The 20219-nt window shown below is 38.1% G+C and overlaps 1 protein-coding gene across 1 annotated transcript in view; it reads right to left on the bottom strand.

The window, feature by feature from the left end:
* Positions 1 to 2470: 2470 nt before the first annotated feature.
* SLC9A4 (solute carrier family 9 member A4) overlaps positions 2471 to 20219 on the bottom strand; it is a 103177-nt gene continuing 85428 nt past the window's right edge. The window contains exons 10-12 of the mRNA XM_072621732.1: positions 18036 to 18167; positions 15866 to 15953; positions 2471 to 10734 (exon numbers count right to left, since the gene is read on the bottom strand). Coding sequence (XP_072477833.1) covers positions 10382 to 10734; positions 15866 to 15953; positions 18036 to 18167 — 573 coding nt within the window. The 3' untranslated portion in view covers positions 2471 to 10381. The remainder of the gene's footprint in view (positions 10735 to 15865; positions 15954 to 18035; positions 18168 to 20219) is intronic.

The following is a 20219-nucleotide window of genomic DNA, read 5'->3' as shown; positions in this document are numbered from 1 at the left end:
AACCCATGTAAATACCCTACAGTACTAAAAGTACTAGCAGATGTGATCCCTGAATCACTGCTAGTGATCTTTGAAGAGAATGAGATAGATAATGAAGGATTGGAAAAAGAGAGGTGTACCAAAAAGGAAGTGAATGCAATCTGTTAAATACAAGCCATTAAGTTTGACTTCAATTCCTGGCAAAATTCTAGAACATGTTATTAAAAAATAGTAAACATCTAGACAAGGAAGTGGTGAACACGAAGAGCTAGCATTACTTCATCAAGAACAAGTCATGCTAGACTAACGTCATTTTCTTTTTTTGGCAGGTTTAAAAGGGTGGCAAAACAGGGGAATGGTACAAATGTAATTTACTTAGATTTTAAGGACATTTGTTAAAGTATTTCATGCTATTTTTTGGAAAAGATGGAAAAAATGTAGGCTAAATGACAGTTCAATTGTGGTGATTTGAAATTGGTAGAAGAACCAAATCCAACAAGTAATTATTAATGTTTTGAAGTCACCTTGGAAGGAGTTCTTCAGTAAAATGATCCAGGGATCTATGCTTGTCCTTATACCATATGATTTTTTTTTTATTAATGATTTGAGTGAAGGCATAGACAACCTGTTGTCACCAAGTAGTGTGAGATAATGAAGAGAGAACTGAAATCAGTCAGAAGACATAAGTTCCAATCCTATCTCAGATGGCATGAGCTGTGTGACCTGGCAAAGTCATTTTATTTCTATGAACCTCAGTTCCCTTCTGCAAAGTACAAGATTTGATTCATTTGGTCTTCATGGTCCTTTCAAAAGAGATATTTGTAAAATGCTTAATACAATGGCTTAATACAGTGCTTAATAAGTGCTTATTCACTTTTATTTCCCTTCCAGCTCTCAAATTATAATTCTTTGACATTTGTCAATGCTATCACATTTAATCAGGATCAATGTAAAATCTTATAAAACAGTTGAATGAGTCCACTACACAATAAGATAGTAGATTGTCTACAAAATATTTTGGAGTTTATTAGACTACAAACATTAACCTGTTATTCATTAATGTGGTATGGCATCTAAAAGAAATAATCAAATCTTCCACTCTAATGAGGAGAAGCACAATTTCCACATCAGGAGTGTTATTTACAATTCCGGATGGATGATACAGTTTAGGAAGAGCATTGGCAAGTCGGGCAATGTACAGACAAGGGCAATTAGAATAGTAAAGGACTTTGGGTCCAATTCATATAAGGTCTAGCACAATGGAGAGAAAACTCAGGGAAAAGAGGATAATTGCCTTCAAGTATTTGAAGGGATTTATTTGCAAGAGGTAACCCAAAAGACTACATTAGGATTAAAGGGTGGTAGTTGAAAAGATACTACCTCACTGGAGTCTTCAGGTAAGTTCTGGGAGACCACTTGTGGGTTTATTGTAGAGGTGAATGTTGTTAGGACATGGGTTGAATTAGGTGGCATTTGGGGCTTTTTCCATTTCTGAGTTTCCATGCCTATTTAAGAGATGATACCCCCAAAATTTGAGATGCTGCTCCCAGGGAACAAGTTTACTCACTTCCAAACAACCACAAAATTTTCATTCAATTTATTTTTGTAATACTTTAATTTAAAGTCAGGGTCACACCCCTGCCTCTTCCTCATCTGTTCACTGAAGATTGGCTAATTAAAAAGAACATAACCCACAGAGCAATTACCATTCAAAAGAAAATCCAATTCAGAAAACATACAGTGACTTCCTTGCTTACATGAGTCATCAAAGAAATAATTTTAGTAATTTTAATGAATGGACTAGTTATGCTCTCATCCACTTTCCATATGTCCCACATATTTTGTGAAAACAGAACTTCCAAATCTCCACTGCTCCCAAGGAAGATCAGTTAGTCATTTTTCAAAAGAGGACCTATGAGGAAGTATAAATACATTATGGCAGGTTGGAGTCCCTCTGTTTCCTGCTACTAGGTTTTCTGCATCAGAGAAAGGGGAACGTTGATGTAAAAGCACTTTGTTGTTCTTCATTCTTCAACACTGAATTCTGAGAATGTGGAGTAAACATCAAGATTTCCTACTTTGATTTTCATTTTGTGTCACCTTGTACTGGAACTGAGATCCTAGTCCTCTTATTTTGTAATTAACTTGCATTTACATGGTGTTTTAGAGTTTGCAAGGTATGTTCTTCCCAATCCTTATGCACGGTAGACAATGCCAATATTATTAGCCCTATTACAAAATAAGGAAACTAAGGCTCTGAGAGTTTGTGATTTGCCCTTGATTATACAGCTAGTATTTGTAGCAAAATTCTGCCTCAATTGTAGTCTTTTATCCACTTTATCACATCATCTCCCATTCCACTTGCCTAGCAGAGCTTTGATGGCTTTGCTAAGTGCTTAGCATCTTGAAAGTAAGCCTGGGCAATGGAAAATTTGATTTCTCCTCCATCATACTTGCTGAGGCACCCACAAAACTAGAGCTCATTAAGGTCTCAGTGTGAAAGATGAAAATTTATTAAATCAATTACCAGGTACAGATGAAACAACAAAACACTTTATAATTGCTAGATTGGCTGGCATTGATACAAGTAACTTTGAGTTTCTCTTGGATTTTTACCCAATTAGCAATTAACAGTGACTGATGGCCCCAGAGAAAGCTTTCTATTTACTCTGTTGTCTTTTCTCAGAGGAAATTAGAAATAAAACAATTGACAGAGTAGAGTTAGGAGAAAAAAGAATAAAAAAACCTCAACTCTTTATTTGTGTATGAAATATGTTTGCAAAATCCTTGAAGAACATGAATATATTTTACGGCCTCTTAAAAGGAAAGAAGTATTTTTTACCTTTTCTAATTTTGGGTAGTTATGAAGGTAACATTTCCCCATACTTAAAATCTTACACTTTCTCTTAGGCTTTCTTCTCTAATATTAAAGAAACAATTTTAGGAGGAAAATTAGCCCTGCATCGGCCTAGGAACCTAACCACCTACCTCCAGTCTCTTCCCTAGAGGGCCTTTCCAGATCATCCCAAGTCATTTCAGATGTAGGCCATCTCCCTCTGACCTCTGCAGTTCTCCAGAGACTAGTCTCCAGACTAGACTCATTGATACTTCTTGAACACTTTTCCCTCTTCCTGCCTTCTATAAGGCTTCCCAGGATATAATATCAATCTGCCATGACTTTAGACCTCAAGGAAGAGTTGATCTAATTACCTGCCTCCCTCATCACACTGTTCCTCAACCGCTGATATTCTGCCTAAACTCATTCCTCAATGGCCAGCATACATTTTCCCCCTCATACTCTACCTATCCCAGTGATTCTGAACCCCTATTTGCAGAAATATTATGTTTCCACTCCCAATTGCCTTCTCCTTTACTCACATCTTCCTAAACTTTAATCCCCATAGTCTCACTCCAAATCTACCCACCTCTCCACTGGACTTTCTGGCTATCTGCTCTATAATTAAATACACAATTAAATACACAAAAGTGTGTATGTATGTATGAATGTATGTATGTTCGCATACATATATGTATATATACATGCATGTATGTATTTGTTTCATCTTAATTTTTTAATTGTCCCACTCCTGTCTCCTGCCTCTCATTGACTTCCTCCTGATGACACTGAAACCCTGGGCACCCTTTCTAGTAATGGGTGAATTTTCATGCCTCTCTGATTCAGTCATAATGGGGAGCTGGCATATCCCTTGATCAAGATTTTAACTCCCAGATTCTCCCTATACCAGCAACAGCCTCTCCTTTGAGGTTTAAGTTATTCAAATTTATCACCCTGTCTAGATCCTGATGGTTGTTTTCTCTCCCCTCAAGTTATTCTTTTATCGATAATGTCAGTGCATGACCAAGAGCTTTTCTCTCCATTCTAAGTCTTGTCTTCCTACCAGGGAAACTGAATATACATATTGATATTCTCAAGGACCCTAACTTCCTAGTTCTCATTCTTTTCAATTCCCATTGCCTACTCCTCCACTCCACCTCAGTTACACAGTTATTTATATCTTTGATTTTGCTAACACTTATAAATGTTCAACTTCCAGGTTAAATTCCTTGATCTAGTCACAATTATTATTCCATCTAACCTTCTGCCTTGTCTCACATGAAGAATTAAAACTTCTTTTTGAAAGGTAAATGCATACATATACCTTTGATCCCACAAATTGTTCCCACTATCCTTATTCTCTTTCTTCTTTAATTTCTCTGCATCTATTGGCTCCTTTCCTGCTGCCTACAAATATGCCAATGTCTCCCTTATCTTAAAAAAAAATAGCACCTCACCTGATACTACCATCCTGTCTAGATACTGTTATTTATTTCTCCTTCTTTTCCTGGCTAAATTCCTTGAGAAAATGGCCTATACTCATTGCCTCCACTTTTTTTTCTCTCTATTGTAAACATTCTGCAATCTGGCTTCCAGCATCATCAGTCAACTGAAACTACTCTCCCCAAAGTTATCAGCGATCTCTTAACTACTAATTTAATGAATTTTTCTCAAACTTCATCCTTCTTAACTTCTCTTGTAATTGACACTATTGATCATACCCTTCTTTTTCTAGATGCTCTCTCCTCTCTAGATTTTCCTCTTCCCTGGTTCTTCTCATAGTCTCATTTATTGGTTCTTCATTCAAGTCACATCTGCTAATCATGGTTGTATCCCACAGCTCTGCCCTGTGTCCCCTTTTTGCTCTATGCTCTCTTGCTTTGTGATTTCATCAGGTGTCATGGCTTCAGTTGTCTCTATGGAGATGATACACAGCTATCCAGCACTGACATCTCTCCCAAGTTCTGTTCACCAACCTCCTTTTGGATATATTGCACTAGATGTCTTAAAACCATTTCATACTCATCATGCCCAAAACAGATATGATTTTCTCTCCCACCACCACCTTAAGGTTCCCCTTTTCTGAATTCCTTTATTACTGTCTAGGTACCACCATTCTGAGTTACCCAGACTCACAAACTTGCTGTTTTGAACTCACTTCACATATGCCTATTGGTGGTCAAGTCTTGCCATTTCTACTTTCACAACATTTCTTGTATACATCCCCCTCTCTCCACACACTCTGCTTCTATTCTGGTCCAAACCCTCATCCCACTTCATGCCTGGACTATTATAATATCCTTTTAGTTGCCTTCCTTCCACCCTCCCATACAAGTCTCTTTCACTTCAATCCATCCTCCACTCCCAAGGTGATTTTTTTTTCTCAAGTGTGGGCAATGTCATCCTACCTACCCCTGCACAATAAACACCAGTGGCTCCCTATTATCTTCAGAATCAAATACAAAATCCTCTGACTTTTAAAGGCCTTCATAAGATCTGTTTAGTCTTCTTAAACTTTGCTTACTTCCATGTACTCTATGGTGTAGGTATGTTGGGTTTCTTATTCTTCCTTATTCATGGCACTCCATCTCCTGAATCCTTATCTTTTCATATCCTTCATGTCTATAATGCTCTCCTTCCTCATCTCTCTCTCCTGACTTCTCTGGATTCTTTTAAGACTCATTTCATATCCTATCTTCTGCAAAAGACCTTTCCCACCCTCCACTGCTCATATCTCTCCTCTGAGATTATCTCCATTTACCCTGCTTGTACAAACAGCAACTCGTATGCTGTTTCCCCCATTTGAGCGTGAGCCTCTGTAAAGCAGAGATTGGTTTTGTTGTTGCTGTCATTTTGTTTTGTTTTATATCTTTCATTGTGTCCTTAGGGGTTAGCTCTGATTGTTGTGTTCATCCTTCATTGCTGAAGAAGACCATGCCATTAGAGAAATGATGACATGACTTACACTTGACTTTGTTTTGAGTGAAGGAGTGAAGGAGCACTGTGCAAGGTCACCAGCCTTATTTCTCCTACAGAGCCATCTGAATCCAGTGACCAGATATTCATCAGCATGACTGGAGATGACCTAGGATGCACTGGGAGATCTTATCCCCTTCAGGCCAAGGTCTATTCAGCTGTTCACTTAGGGTGAGGTAAGGCCTACTCATTGAATAGGCCTGTTTAAGAAGTAGCCGGGGGGGGGGGGGGGGGGGGCGGCCTTTACTGAGACAAAGAAAAATGAAGGCATCAGGTTGGGAGGGAAACAGCAACAGTAACTATTGACAATCACTCTGAAGCCAGGAGGGTCCAGAAGACAGCCCTTAAGCAGGTGATTAGTTTGGGGAAGGGAAGGGAAGGAAAGGGAAGGGAAGGGAAGGGAATCTAGCCAGAAAAATCCAAATTAACTGAGCATCTTCTGGCCATTCAAATTTACCTTACTTTGGAGAGAAGGAAGGGAAAGGGGAGACAGACAGGAGTGGAGGAGCTGAGTTACAAAGTCCATAATAAATGCTCATCGACAACAGAGTTATCTGAAGCACTGGATTTAAAAGTCCTTTGAATTCCCTCCTCCCCGTCCCCCATATGGAGATTTCCTCCTCTGGACCAGTTATAAATTTCTCCCATTCTAGGTCCCATCAGAATGAAGACAACTGCATCTTTTCAAATGGAAGGCTTATGTCCTTTTTGCAAAAATGCCTGTTTTGGAATTAAACCATGATTAAAGTTGTTAATTAGATTAATTGGCTCACAGGTGGAGAAAAAATGTGCCCACTTCTGGTTAGCAATACTAAAGTCATTGATATGAGTTTACTTCAGATCAGAAATATTAACTCAAATCTGTCTTTGTTCAATTACCCAAACCTTGCAGATAGCAAGATTGGAGAAAAGGTGCTCTTAGCCTCATTTTTCCATACCCAACCACTCCCTCCATAGCCCTTTGGTTCATAGATATAGTTCTAAAAGGAGTGGAAGCCATTTCACCCAACTTGATCATTTTACATTTAAAGAAAATGAACATTTCATAAGAAGATCTACTTCTGGGGAGTTTTAGCCTTCTTGATATTTTTATAGGATCTTGCATTCTTCCTCGTTGCCTACTTCTAATTTAGGAACACATTTGGTTTAGTTTGGTAGCCTGATTTGGCTACTCACTTTCAAAGCACCCTACCCCCCCCCCCCCCATCTACAGGTGCCTTGTATTTCACTCCCATCATCCTTTCTATTATCATATGCTCATAAAAATATCTAATATCCTTCACTTATGCCTTAAATGCCAACTTAAGATTTTTTATGACACCAAGTTTTTTGTTTTGTTTTGCATGTTAAGCCTTATTTCTAATCATATTGGGAAAGATTTTGTTCCAGTTTAAGGAAAGTCAGCTATGGCAAGGAGGGTTCCTATTCCTATGAAATCATGTCACTACCCAAGATGGGTGGAAACCTCTTCAGGGTGGGTATGAATTATCTCAGTGAAACCAATATTTTTTAACCCTATTTGACACAATCCTTAGCCCTTTCCCAGAAGTCATAAGAATGAAGCTCCCTTCCTACTGTCTGAGAAAGAAAATCCATAAATCTAATCCCTAAATTTATTCCTTTAAGGTGCCTAAGGTGTGGCAACATGGCCTAGTAGAAAGTTAGAGCAGGAGCTTGGAAGACCTGGGTTCAAGTTCTGACTTTGATCTGGTTGTGACTCTGGGCAGGTTACTTTTATTATTCTAGGTGGTTCTTTGAGACCCTAATTTGCAAGGTCACAATGTACATTAACCAAAGGAGTTCTGAAATTCCCTATATCAATGAAACCACAGCCCACTCCATTTTCCCATTAATTTTTTTCCAGAAAAAAAATAGAAATGTGATGTAATTCTGAAAGAAGGGAGGGAAGGAGAAAAGAAAGAGTAAGAAAGAAAGAAAGAAAAAAGAAAGGGAGGAAGGAAAGAATGAAAGAAGGGGCTAAAATATAGATTTAAAAAACAACTTTATATAAATTCATATTTGGTAAATATGTAAGTTACCAAGTGAAATTATGACTCTTGCTATCATTTTGAGCTTGACAGCAGAAAGTCAACCCACTCTCCCACTCTCCCAGGTCCCTTGATGTCACTGGCAAAGACAAACTACTGAGTGATATAACAATACTTCTTCTCTTTTGTTTCCTTCCCTGAGGGAAGGAAGAAAAAAAAAGCAAGTCCTTTATTATCTAGCCAAGAGGGAAACCATGCTGTTGACACTGCAGATTCACAATTGTGAGCTGGGCTCTTGATGCTTGTTGGAAAGCACATTATGTAAAACCGATACTGAGGAGAATACAGGAGTGCCCATTACACACTCGACCAATCCCCTGACTGCACTGCCAACAAGGAAAGCATGAAATGGTGATTGCACTGTAGACTGAGACAATATTGGGTGATTAAACAAAGAGGCTTTTATCATTTTTTTTAATTTTGATTTGAACGGGTGCCATTTTTTTTTCCCTCTTTGAACTCTTCAAGTCAACTGCAGCAATCAAGATCTCTAAAGGGGCCCTCTGTATTTCTTGTTCTTCCTTCAATCAGCAGCTAATGGTAAAAACTGCTCAGTTAAGAGGTACCTTTCTCCTTTCTTTATCAGATTTCTTAGAGTTGTCAGGGGTGACAACTGATAGCTTTTCTAGATGGCCAAATGCCATTACAGCAAATGACTAAAAATGATAAAAGGTTTCAGTTCCGGTATATGTCATACCTTGATGAGATATAATTTCCAGTTTCTTGAAACTATCTGGAAAATGATACTAATATTTAAGAGTAAAAGGTCACCATATAGTCAAGTGGCAGAGTGGCTCTAGCACTGAACCAGATGTCAGAAAGACTTGCATTCAAATCCATCCTCAGATATTTAGTAGCCATGTGAACCTTGGCAAGTCATTTGACCCCTAACCTGTCTCAGTTTCCTCAATTGTAAAATGAGGAAAATAATAGCACCTGTGATGTGAGGATCACATGAGATAATATTTGTAAAGTTCTTTTAGAGCTTAAAGCACTAAGTAAATACTATTATCGTTATTACATAATGATTGGATTCCCCTGCTTGCTATTTTGTGCCAATTAGTACATGTACACATTTGAAGATTGGTTTTCTGTGTAATTTTGGGAGAGTATGAGAAACTTATAAATAAGTGACAGAAGCCATCCTCCCATCAATTTGCCCCACCATATTTCTATGTGATATCAGATGCTCATTTTGGATACTTCTCTCTGTATTAAGCTATCTGATAATATTTTACTACTTTCCTATTCTGGTACTGTAAAATTCATATTCATAAAAACAGCTTGAGAACTCAACTTAATGTGCAACTCAACTTAGAAAGAGAACATTATTATTTAGCATTTATAAAAATTAAATTTTTATAGAGATTTTTCAATAAAACATAACTTTTCAGAACCAGTATTTGAGACATGATTAATGGAGTTTTTATTTATTTATTTTTTTTATGAAGAGCTGTACTGCTGTGACTGGAACATTGCCCTGAGTTGGATGCTTTCTATAAGGCTAAAGAAGAGCTATTAGCAGGGCAAAAACATAAAAGATAAATCATATTTTGCTCTCCACTGATTGATGACTGACATGTATGTCTAATATCAGATTATTAGCTCCTTGGGGACAGTGACTGCTTTGTAAGAGCACTGGATGATAATTCAGGACATCTGGACTTTTGGTCCAAATTGGTTTTGCTACTAACTACTCATTTGGTCTTGTGCAAATATCTTCACTTTTCTAGGCCTCAGTTTCCTCATCTGTAAAATATGGTTGTTGGATTAGATGATCTTCTGTCTTCCCAATGCCTAGCTGAGTATACTACACAAAGATAACACTCAGTTAATGTTTTTGTTTCAGTGATGATATTCAAACATTCAGTTGGAATGATAATGATGTAGAAACTTCTGTTTGTTTTTGAGGCTTGAAATATAAGGTTTTGGTCACACTGTATATTTACAAGTTCACTTCATAGAGACTAATCCTATGGTCTATGAATTACCTGTTATTTCGTATTGAGCAAATATTAGAAAGTAATTACAGCTCTCATAATTTTTGATTCTATGGATTTATCTACCCCCAAAATAAGAGACTGTATAATAATGTCCAAGTAGGAAATACACCAGAGCACACATTTAAAAGCTACACATTTACATGGTACAGCATGCACCACTGATTTACCTGAATTATTTAGCATGAATCTGAATCTCATGCTATACCACTTTATGGTAATTCTTAGTAGTTAATTGCCTTCAGAATAATTATCTTTCATCACTCATTAGTAGTTCTCCCACAAAACTGTGTCAGCTAAGAATGTGGTTCAACTTGCTTAGTTAAAAGTTAGAATTCCAAAACATGACTCCACTGACCTTTCCACAGATAATTTTTCTTCTGCGCTCACAGATACCTACCTAATCTTTTCCTTAGCTTGGGAAAACAAACCCAACCTAATTGTCCTCCTTAAAACTCTGAAAAGTCCTCTTTGAAAGCAACAAGCAAAATACAGAAGACTAACTTGCTGGAGAAGAAGGTAAAGTCTTATGGAGAATAATATTATTTTCTGGGGAGCAGAGGACTATGGGATTTGTGGTACTCTTTTCCATTTCTGGGTTCTGCGGTCCATCTAGGCCCCACCACTCTTGCCCCTTCCTCTTCTTCTTCTCCTGACTCATACTCCTCATCCACTGCATGAAACTGTGGCTTTGGTATTAAAGGTGGTCTTACTCTGCTCATTTGGTCTCCTCGGGAAGCCTGTCTTTGGCCACCCAAGTTTAAAGATCTTCCCCCTCTACGCAACCTCTCCATTGGAATCATCTCTGGCTGCTGTCGTCTTTCTTGAAGTGACCCTGTTCGAGCATGTGGTTTAAATATAACAGGAGGGAAAACCGAATCACTGCTGTCATCATCTGAAGGACAAAAACAAAATTTGAAAGGAGTAAGGAACATAGAGCAAGGTATTCAACTCAGATGGTCAATATGTCTTGATGAAAACTTCGTTCTTGGTTATGACATTTACATTGGGCAAGTTGTTTGTGGTTTTCGTCTCCCACAACTTTCTCTTCAGTATAATTATTTTCATTTTCAATTCTCGGATAATATTTAACACATTTGCAATATTTTAAGTAAATACTCCCAAATTTCTAGCCCATTTTCTACCAGCTTACTCTTTCCTATATTGGTCCATTTCTCTTACCAAAATTCTTATTTCCCTGGATTAGTAAATTAGTGACTGTTTGTATTACCAGATTAATGCTTACAAAGTACTTTGTTTCTAAAAAACAATACAAAGACTAGTGATGTCATAGTGTTAGAAAACTATTTACAACTCATCGAAAAGCATAATTGAAAACTGGGAAATTAGATGTGACAATGAACAAAAAACTATTAGTATTCTGATAACATTGTTTTTTATAAAGCTTTTAGTTGTTTTTCAGTCATGTCCAACTATTCAAGACCCCTTTTGGGATTTTCTTGGCAAAGGTACTGGAGTGATTTGCCATTTCCCTCTCCAGCTCATTTTACAGATGAGGAAATTGAGACAAACAGAATTAAGTGACTTGCCCAGAGTTAAATAGCTAGGAAGTATCTGAGGCAGCTTTTGAACTCAGGAAGATGAGTCTCCCTGACTCCAGACCCAACACTCTTTCCATTATGCCACATAGCTATAAATAATTTTAAACGCAATTATATGAATTTCATCACCCTTTGTTTATAAAGAGAGATAGATAGTACAGTGGATAGAACAATCGACCTTGACGTACAAAGACCAACCTGAGTTTAAATCTAGCCTCAGAGACTTACTAGTTGTATGACCACAGGAAAGTTACTGAATCTCTTTCCCCTTCACATTTGATGATAGCAGCTGCCTATCAGGGTTTTATAAGGATAAAATTAAATGATATACGTAAAATTCTTTGCAAATCTTGTTGTTCTTGTGTTGATGCAATAGTTAGTATGTTTGCAAACACACAGCGGAGAAAATAATCAAAAAGTTATTGATGGATTTAACAAAAATCTTTCTATTGAAAAATAACATCAATATGTTTTCAGCATCTAGTTTTCAAGGTGATAAGTGGAAATAGAATACTTCATCATGAAATGAAATAGGTGACATCACCCAGGTCTCATTCTACTTATATTATACTTACATTTGGTATAGCCTGTTTCTCTGTTTGCCAATTCAGGTATAATTGGAAGAAAGTACCATTTAAATATCCTTTTAATTGCCATCTTTTTAATATCAATCTTCTATTGGTTTTGTACGTTTCCAAGATATGGAACCCAATACTTTCCAATGAATTGAAAATGAGTATTTTACAGAGAACATATGGGGAGGTGTTTGGTGGGTGAAGGCAAGCTGCCATTTGTGAGACAAGGGAAGAATTTAGAGGAAGAGTAGGTCTAAAAGATGCCATCAGGAAATGTGTGAGAGAAAAAGATGACTGGGGGGGCGGAGCCAAGATGGCGGAGTAGATAGACACACATGCACTAGCTCCGAACCCACCACCCACAAAATATCTGTAAGAAAGAACTTCCAACAAATTCTGGAGCAGCAGAAGCCACAGAACAATGGAGTGGATGAGATTTCTGTTCCAGAGGGCCTGAAAACCTCTCGCAAAAGGTCCTTGTGCTGCGGACCCAGAGTCCAGCCCTGCCTTGGCCACGAGGCACCGAGAGGAGTGGATCCGAGCAGGGAGCAGATCTGAGCAGGCTTCAGGGATGGGATCTCCAGTGGCTGCGTGGGTCCCTCCACCCACAGGTGACAAGGGTTGGTGAGAGAGTCTCTTTGGCAGATCGAGAGGGGAGTGGGGTGCCCCCATAACTCAGGCCCCCTCGGGAGGCAGCAGCAGAGGCGGGAGTAGACCTGGGCTCCCAGAGCAGGCAGGAGCCCAGATCCATTGTTGAAGGTCTCTGCATAAACCCCATGAGGGAACTGAGCCATGAGATGGCCCTACCCCCACCTGAGCACCTGAACTTGATCTCACACTGAATAACAGCCCTGCCCCCCCCAAAGCCCTGAGGCTGGGAAGCAGTATTTGAATCTCAGACCCCAAGCGCTGGCTGGGCGGATCTGGAGGTGAAGTGGGTGTGAAGAGAATATTCAGAAGTCAAGTCACTGACTGGGAAAATGCCCAGAAAAGGGAAAATAAAATAAGACTATAGAAGGCTACTTTCTTGGTGAACAGGTATTTCCTCCCTTCCTTTCTGATGAGGAAGAACAATGCTTATCATCAGGGAAAGACACAGAAGTCAAGGCTTCTGTATCCCAGCCCACCCAATGGGCTCAGGCCACAGAAGAGCTAAAAAGGATTTTGAAAATGAAGTTAGAGAGGTGGAGGAAAAACTGGGAAGAGAAATGAGAGAGATGAAAGAAAAGCATGAAAAGCAGGTCCACACCCTGCTAAAGGAGACCCAAAAAAATGCTGAAGAAAGTAACACCTGGAAAAACAGGCTAACTCAACTGGCAAAAGAGGTTCAAAAAGCCAATGAGGAGAAGAATGCTTTCAAAAGCAGAATTAGCCAAATGGAAAAGGAGATTCAAAAGCTCACTGAAGAAAATAGTTCTTTCAAAATTAGAATGGAACAGATGGAGGCTAATGACTTTATGAGAAACCAAGAAATCACAAAACAAAACCAAAAGAATGAAAAAATGGAAGATAATGTGAAATATCTCATTGGAAAAACAACTGACCTGGAAAATAGATTCAGGAGAGACAATTTAAAAATTATGGGCCTACCTGAAAGCCATGATCAAAAAAAGAGCCAAGACATCATCTTTCATGAAATTATCAAGGAAAACTGCCCTGAGATTCTAGAACCAGAGGGCAAAATAAGTATTCAAGGAATCCACAAATCACTGCCTGAAAGAGATCCAAAAAGAGAAACTCCTAGGAACATTGTGGCCAAATTCCAGAGTTCCCAGGTCAAGGAGAAAATATTGCAAGCAGCTAGAAAGAAACAATTCAAGTACTGTGAAAATACAATCAGGATAACACAAGATCTAGCAGCTTCTACATTAAGGGATCGAAGGGCGTGGAATAGGATATTCCAGAAGTCAAAGGAACTAGGACTAAAACCAAGAATCACCTACCCAGCAAAACTGAGTATAATACTTCAGGGGAAAAATTGGCCTTTCAATGAAATAGAGGACTTTCAAGCATTCTTGATGAAAAGACCAGAGCTGAAAAGAAAATTTGACTTTCAAACACAAGAATGAAGAGAAGCATCAAAAGGTAAACAGCAAAGAGAAGTCATAAGGGACTTACTAAAGTTGAACTGTTTACATTCCTACATGGAAAGACAATATTTGTAACTCTTGAAACTTTTCAGTATCTGGGTACTGGGTGGGATTACACATGCACACACGCTCACATACATAGAGACAGAGTGCACAGAGTGAATTGAAGAGGATGGGATCATATCTTAAAAAAATGAAATCAAGCAGTGAGAGAGAAATGTATTGGGAGGAGAAAGGGAGAAATGGAATGGGGCAAGTTATCTCTCATAAAAGAGGCAAGCAAAAGACTTATTAGTGGAGGGATAAAGAGGGGAGGTGAGAGAAAAACATGAAGTTTACTCTCATCACATTCCACTAAAGGAAGGAATAAAATGCACACTCATTTTGGTATGAAAACCTATCTTACAATACAGGAAAGTGGAGGAGAAGGGGATAAGCAGGGTGGGGGGGATGATGGAAGGGAGGGCATGGAGAGGAGGGAGCAATCTGAGGTTGACACTCATGGGGAGGGACAGGATCAAAAGAGAGAATAGAAGTAATGGGGGACAGGATAGGATGGAGGGAAATATAGTTAATCTTATACAACACGACTATTATGGAAGTCATTTGCCAAACTACACAGATTTGGCCTATATTGAATTGCTTGCCTTCCAAAGGGAGGGGTTGGGGAGGGAGGGAGGAAAAGAAGTTGGAACTCAAAGTTTTAGGAACAACTGTTGAGTACTGTTCTTGCCACTAGGAAATAAGAAATATAGGTAAAGGGGTATAGAAAGTTATTTGGCCCTACAGGAGAAAAGAAAAGATGGAGACAAGGGCAGAGAAGGATGATAGAAGAGAGAGCAGATTGGTGATAGGGGCAATTAGAATGCTCGGTGTTTTGGGGTGGGGGGAGGGGATAAAAGGGGAGAAAATGTGGAACCCAAAATTTTGTGAAAATGAATGTTAAAAGTTAAATAAATAAATAATTTAAAATTTAAAAAAAAAAAAAAAAGAAAAACATTACTGATTGTTATATGCCAAGGGTGAGGGATAACAAGGTAGATAGCTAGACTGTTGCTTCAAATGGCAGAGGAGAGGAATGGAAGGTTTCCATTATGAGTGGATTTTTTGTGCTGAACTTATAGGAGGACCTGGACCAGAGCTTATCATGGAAAAGATATCGTTTATTTGTTTCATCAGAGGGAGTATCCAAGTCAGTGACATTATGGATTCACTTGGACATCATTATAAATGGTAACAATCGTATATCCCAAAGGTACTACCTGAGGAAACAATTTATAATCCAAAAATTCTGCTGAGGAGTTTGGATAATTAGAGCTTTCTATATTTGAATGATGTCTTACCAGATAGAGACAAGTACATGCTTCCCAAAGCTTTGATATTAACTGTTGAAACGCTTTAAAATTCAGTTACCTATATTCTTTGAAATCTCAGAATTAAAAAATAGAAAAGAAACCAAATCTTAAAAAAAAACAACCCATATCTATGAAGACTCCAAAGTAATTTTACCTTCAGCTGTCTCTATGAATTTGAAAAAAAATACTTTTTTTATCAATTTTATTTTGGGGGGGTTGTTTTTTGTTAGATAAGTACTTATTGAAATTTGTAGACTTTAAGAGATTAGAAAATCAAAAGAGAAAAACAATCACTAAAATATTGTGATCAGAAACCCATGAATTATTATCATAAAGGTAAAAGTTTTAAAAAATTTCAGTAGTTTGAAATGGGCAAAATTCCAGAGACTCATGAGATGGGTCTTTTTTCTTCTTTGGAGGAAGAAAAACTAACAGACAAATTACCTGTAAAAACACCAGTCCTTGTTTCTCTGTTTGTTGAATGAGGGTTGCTATAAGGGAAGGAGAGGTAGCGGACATTTTTGATGCCACTCTATATGTAACGAGAAAGTTAAACAAAAGGTTAGTTGGTAGAGATGGAGCTTCAGAAGCTAAATAAAATCAGACAACACGTAGACACGCACACACTTACTCACATACACACATACATACATACACATTATAATAGTTCCAATTTAATCCACTGGCTTTTAACCATTTTAAGTAGTTCAACTTATATATTTATTGAGCACCTATTTCATGCAAGGCACTATGGTAGGTACTGAAGGAGATTCAAATATGAATGAAAGAAACAAGAATTTTTGCTAAGTTTTAACAAATATTATCTCATTTGATCTTCTCAGTGATCTGCTATTATCATCCCCATTTTACTATGGAGGAAACTGAGGCAAAGACTTTAAGTGACTTGCCTAGAGCCACATAGCTAGTTGTTTCTGAGGCCACATTGGAACTCAGATCTTCCTAATTCTAGGCTTATAGCCCTAGATTTAAAATAAAAAAACCTGGATTCAAAATATATCTATTTGCTACCTACGTGGCATTGAACAAGGGACCCTAATTTCCTACTTTTAAAATGAGAGGTTGATTTAGATAGCATCTGTGGATCCTTCCAGATATAAATCAGTGATCTCATGGGTGCTCAGAAGAGGGAGAGGTCATATCTTGTTGGGGGATCAAAGAAGGTTTCATGAACAGTAAAATTTTATATGGGCCATGACAATGGATTGGATATTATTCCAAATGAAAGGAGCAAAATGACAAAAAGCATGGAAGCAGAAAAAAGGGGGGCCATACCTGAAGACCATCAGATAATTGAGTCTGGATGGAGTTTCATATATATGTAGGGCAATAGTGAGAGATAGAGCATAAAAAAGTATTTAGATACATATCAGAGTCTTAAGTACCAGAGTCAGGGGTCTGTCTTTGAGTTAACAAGCAGTGGGAAGCTGTTGAAAACTTTGAATCATGGAAATACTGATTAAAGTTGTGCTTTGTTTAAGAAAGGTGAAATGCTTGAGTCCTTAATGGTACCCATCCCTAATTTACCTGGCCACTCTAGCTTATGATGAATGTTCAAAGACCTTTCACTTAAATGCCAAGAGCCCTGGAACAAAACTCAAAGCTCCCTGGAGCTCCTCTAGATATACAGTAGTTCAGTAGGGTCTCCACCAGATTGTTCCATCCTGTGCTATAAGAATAGGATCTATGCCAGATCAGACCTTGACCTTCTCTGGGAAAGACACTAAGGAAATTGGCTTGAGTGTAATTTTGTATGAAGAATTCAGATGCACTATGGGAGAAGTGGTAAGAAAGATGCAGTAGCTCATGTATAAAACTAATTCTAATCCATTCTGACTTGGAATGAGTCTAAGCCTTTAACACTCATGCCCTCATGTTTTGTGTCTACCATGTAAAGGCAGTCAAGGGCAGCCTCATAATTCTAAGGAATGACAGTTATAGAAAACCGGTTTTGCTCAATTAGTTAATACACATAACTAATAGGGCCTAATCTTATGCATTATAGATGACTCTCACACAGTTTCATCCTAAGGGATTAAAACATTAGTAATTTTAATGGTATTAAATGTAGCAAATGAAAAACACATAGAATAATTCACATACTCCACAAGTTGAAAAATTTGCCTGTGTCTATGCTAAAGGTTCACTGGAACCAACCTAGCCCAATAGGTTGGTAGGATTTCAATTAGAACCTTTTGGAAAACTGAATCAATCCCAGAATGCAATAGGCCTCCCAGAAGAATCCTGACGTGGAATGTGTTGGTTATTGGTACCCCAGTCCTAACATATCGTGGAAAGATCACATCATGCTCAGAAATTCTTTGGCAAATGCAACTTTTGGTCTGGTTCAACATGCTCCTGAAGCCTGGAGGAAGGGAGAGAAGGTTGCCATGATGTTCAGCACCCAATTTTTTTTTTAGAGGTTCACCAAAAAAAATTAATGATTTATGCGATGGTAAAAATTAATTTCTAGTGGTTTAAATTTTATAATTTATATAAACAGGTATATAATAGGTGCTCAATAAATATTGGCAAATAAATGAATGAATATGTGAACAAATTTTTCTATGCCAAGTAAGTAAATGACAGCTTGTACCGGCTTTCCCCAAGGCAGGCTGTTGCCTTTCCTTAGACTTTCTCTGAAGGTATGTTGGCGACGAATTAGAATTTCCTTTGCTTGTTTCTCACTTGTTTCTGTTCTCAAGTTATACTTATTGTAGGACAGGGTCTGAAATGAGAATGGAATTACATACACATGCTCATTTTGTAAGCATTTTCAATATAGCTTTCAACTATAGGCAAAATCATGAATTTGACTAAGTTCATTTTTCTTGTCTCTCCTTTTCCCCTTTTCAATAAACTCACCCAGATGTCTGGTGCATGTGTTGCCTCCTGCTTACCTAAGATCTCATCCAAATATGCTTTCCTTAAATAGAGACCCATACACTTGAGATCTTTTCTTCCCCTTTCAAACCTAACCTACCATATGTCCCAGTTCCTCAGAGATTTTCTGGTGACCATATAACATGTCTGATAAACAACTTGGTATTGATATGATCTTAGGTGATAGCAGCTTAATGCACTATCATTCCCAGCATAACTTTGTTGCATTGCATTTTAACAGATGCTATCAAAGACTCAAACTAAAAGAAAACTTATTTTTTTAGTCATTTTCAATTGTGTCTCACTCTTCATGACCCCATTTCAGGTTTTCTTGGCAGAGACACTGGAGTGTTTTGCCATTTCCAGCTCATTTTACAGATGAGAAAACTGAGGCAAGTCGTGTTAAGTGAACTGCTCAGGGTCACGTGGTAGGTGTCTGATGCCTGACTTGAACTGAGGAAGAAGAGTCTTCCTGACTACAGCCTCAATCTTCTATCCAGTACACCACTTAGCTGCCCGAAAGGAAAACTACTGTTTGGAATTTCTGGTCTTAGGGTCTGCTGGGAGACATAACTGGTTGAGGATGAGGAGAATGGAAGAAATACCTTTCAATGTTCCTCTGGTCAATGTCATACAAACTTTGCTATTTCTTACTTCCTGCACTGATATAAAGGAAATATATTTCTTCTTGCTTTCTAACCTCATAAATTTATAATGCATCAAGTTTTGGAACTGACATCATGTGATGTTACAGACACATCAGCATTTTGACTAAACAAAATATCTACATTTCAGACATGTACTATGAATTTCTTTTTTATCAGTCTTTGAAGTATATACCAGAATGTTATCTACCATATCAAGGCCATATTGGCCCATAATCCAAGAGAAACATTTGGGAGATGTATCATCTCCCACAGTCTAATGATCTAGTATATGGAGTCATAGGGACAAGACTTTCTTTTTTTTCCTTTACTAAGACTTTCTCTTTTTCCTGTTCCAGCCTTTAGAAGCTGAAAAATTCATCTGAAGACATTACTATGAAAATGCTGGGAGTGACCTGACAATTCAAGATCACTCCTGTGATTGAATAAGTCAACCACTGATTTACATCTAAAGGCTCAACTAATGGCCGAGGCCAGTGGCTCCACCTGGAGGACAAGATACTTCATGTAAATATAGTACTATTCAAATATGCCATGTTGCTTACAGTAGCGGAACGTCACTCCAGTCTGATCTCTCCTGAGTCCCAGAAGGACTTCCCTTATTCTACATAGAAACAAAAGCAAAAAGAGAGATAATAATGGCTTCTCACCCTCCATTGGCTAGTTGTGTTCCACTCCAGCCCTTGCAATTCCCCATCACATTGAAAACACAGAATAGGATAGGCTAAGGGAGAATCTATCCGAAATCCCTAGACAGAGCAAGCCTGATTATAGCTTCTACCTTGTTCAGCAGACTTTGGGAGGAGAGTTCAACTGCAGGAATGCTCCACAGAACTAACGGTAGCATGACTCTTAGTGATTTAATGAGAAACCTGAGCTCACCTCAGACATGCATGGTATGACTCCAAACTCTGAAACTAATCCAGCTACTCCTAAATTAAGAACTCCTTGGATCCTGGGAATTCCTTTTTCCTTGAAGATAATATGGGGCTAAGCTAGACCCCCAGGTCCTGGAGCTAAACAAGAACAGACCATTCTCTCTCCATCCCAACTGTGAACTTTTACCCATTTGCTTGGCATAAAACTGAACCATGACCCACATATGGGAAGAAATGAAGAGATATTGCTATACAACTATTACTAGTATTTATATAGTGCTTCAAGGTTTTAAAAAATGTATTACAAATATTTTCTCATTTTATTCTCCACAAAATTTAGCAGACCATCATTTG

This window comes from Notamacropus eugenii, chromosome 6, assembly GCF_028372415.1.
Source record: "Notamacropus eugenii isolate mMacEug1 chromosome 6, mMacEug1.pri_v2, whole genome shotgun sequence".
Taxonomy (NCBI): Eukaryota; Metazoa; Chordata; class Mammalia; order Diprotodontia; family Macropodidae; genus Notamacropus; species Notamacropus eugenii.
The sequence above is the reverse complement of the archived record's forward strand: the minus strand, read 5'-3'. Positions and strand labels throughout refer to the sequence as shown.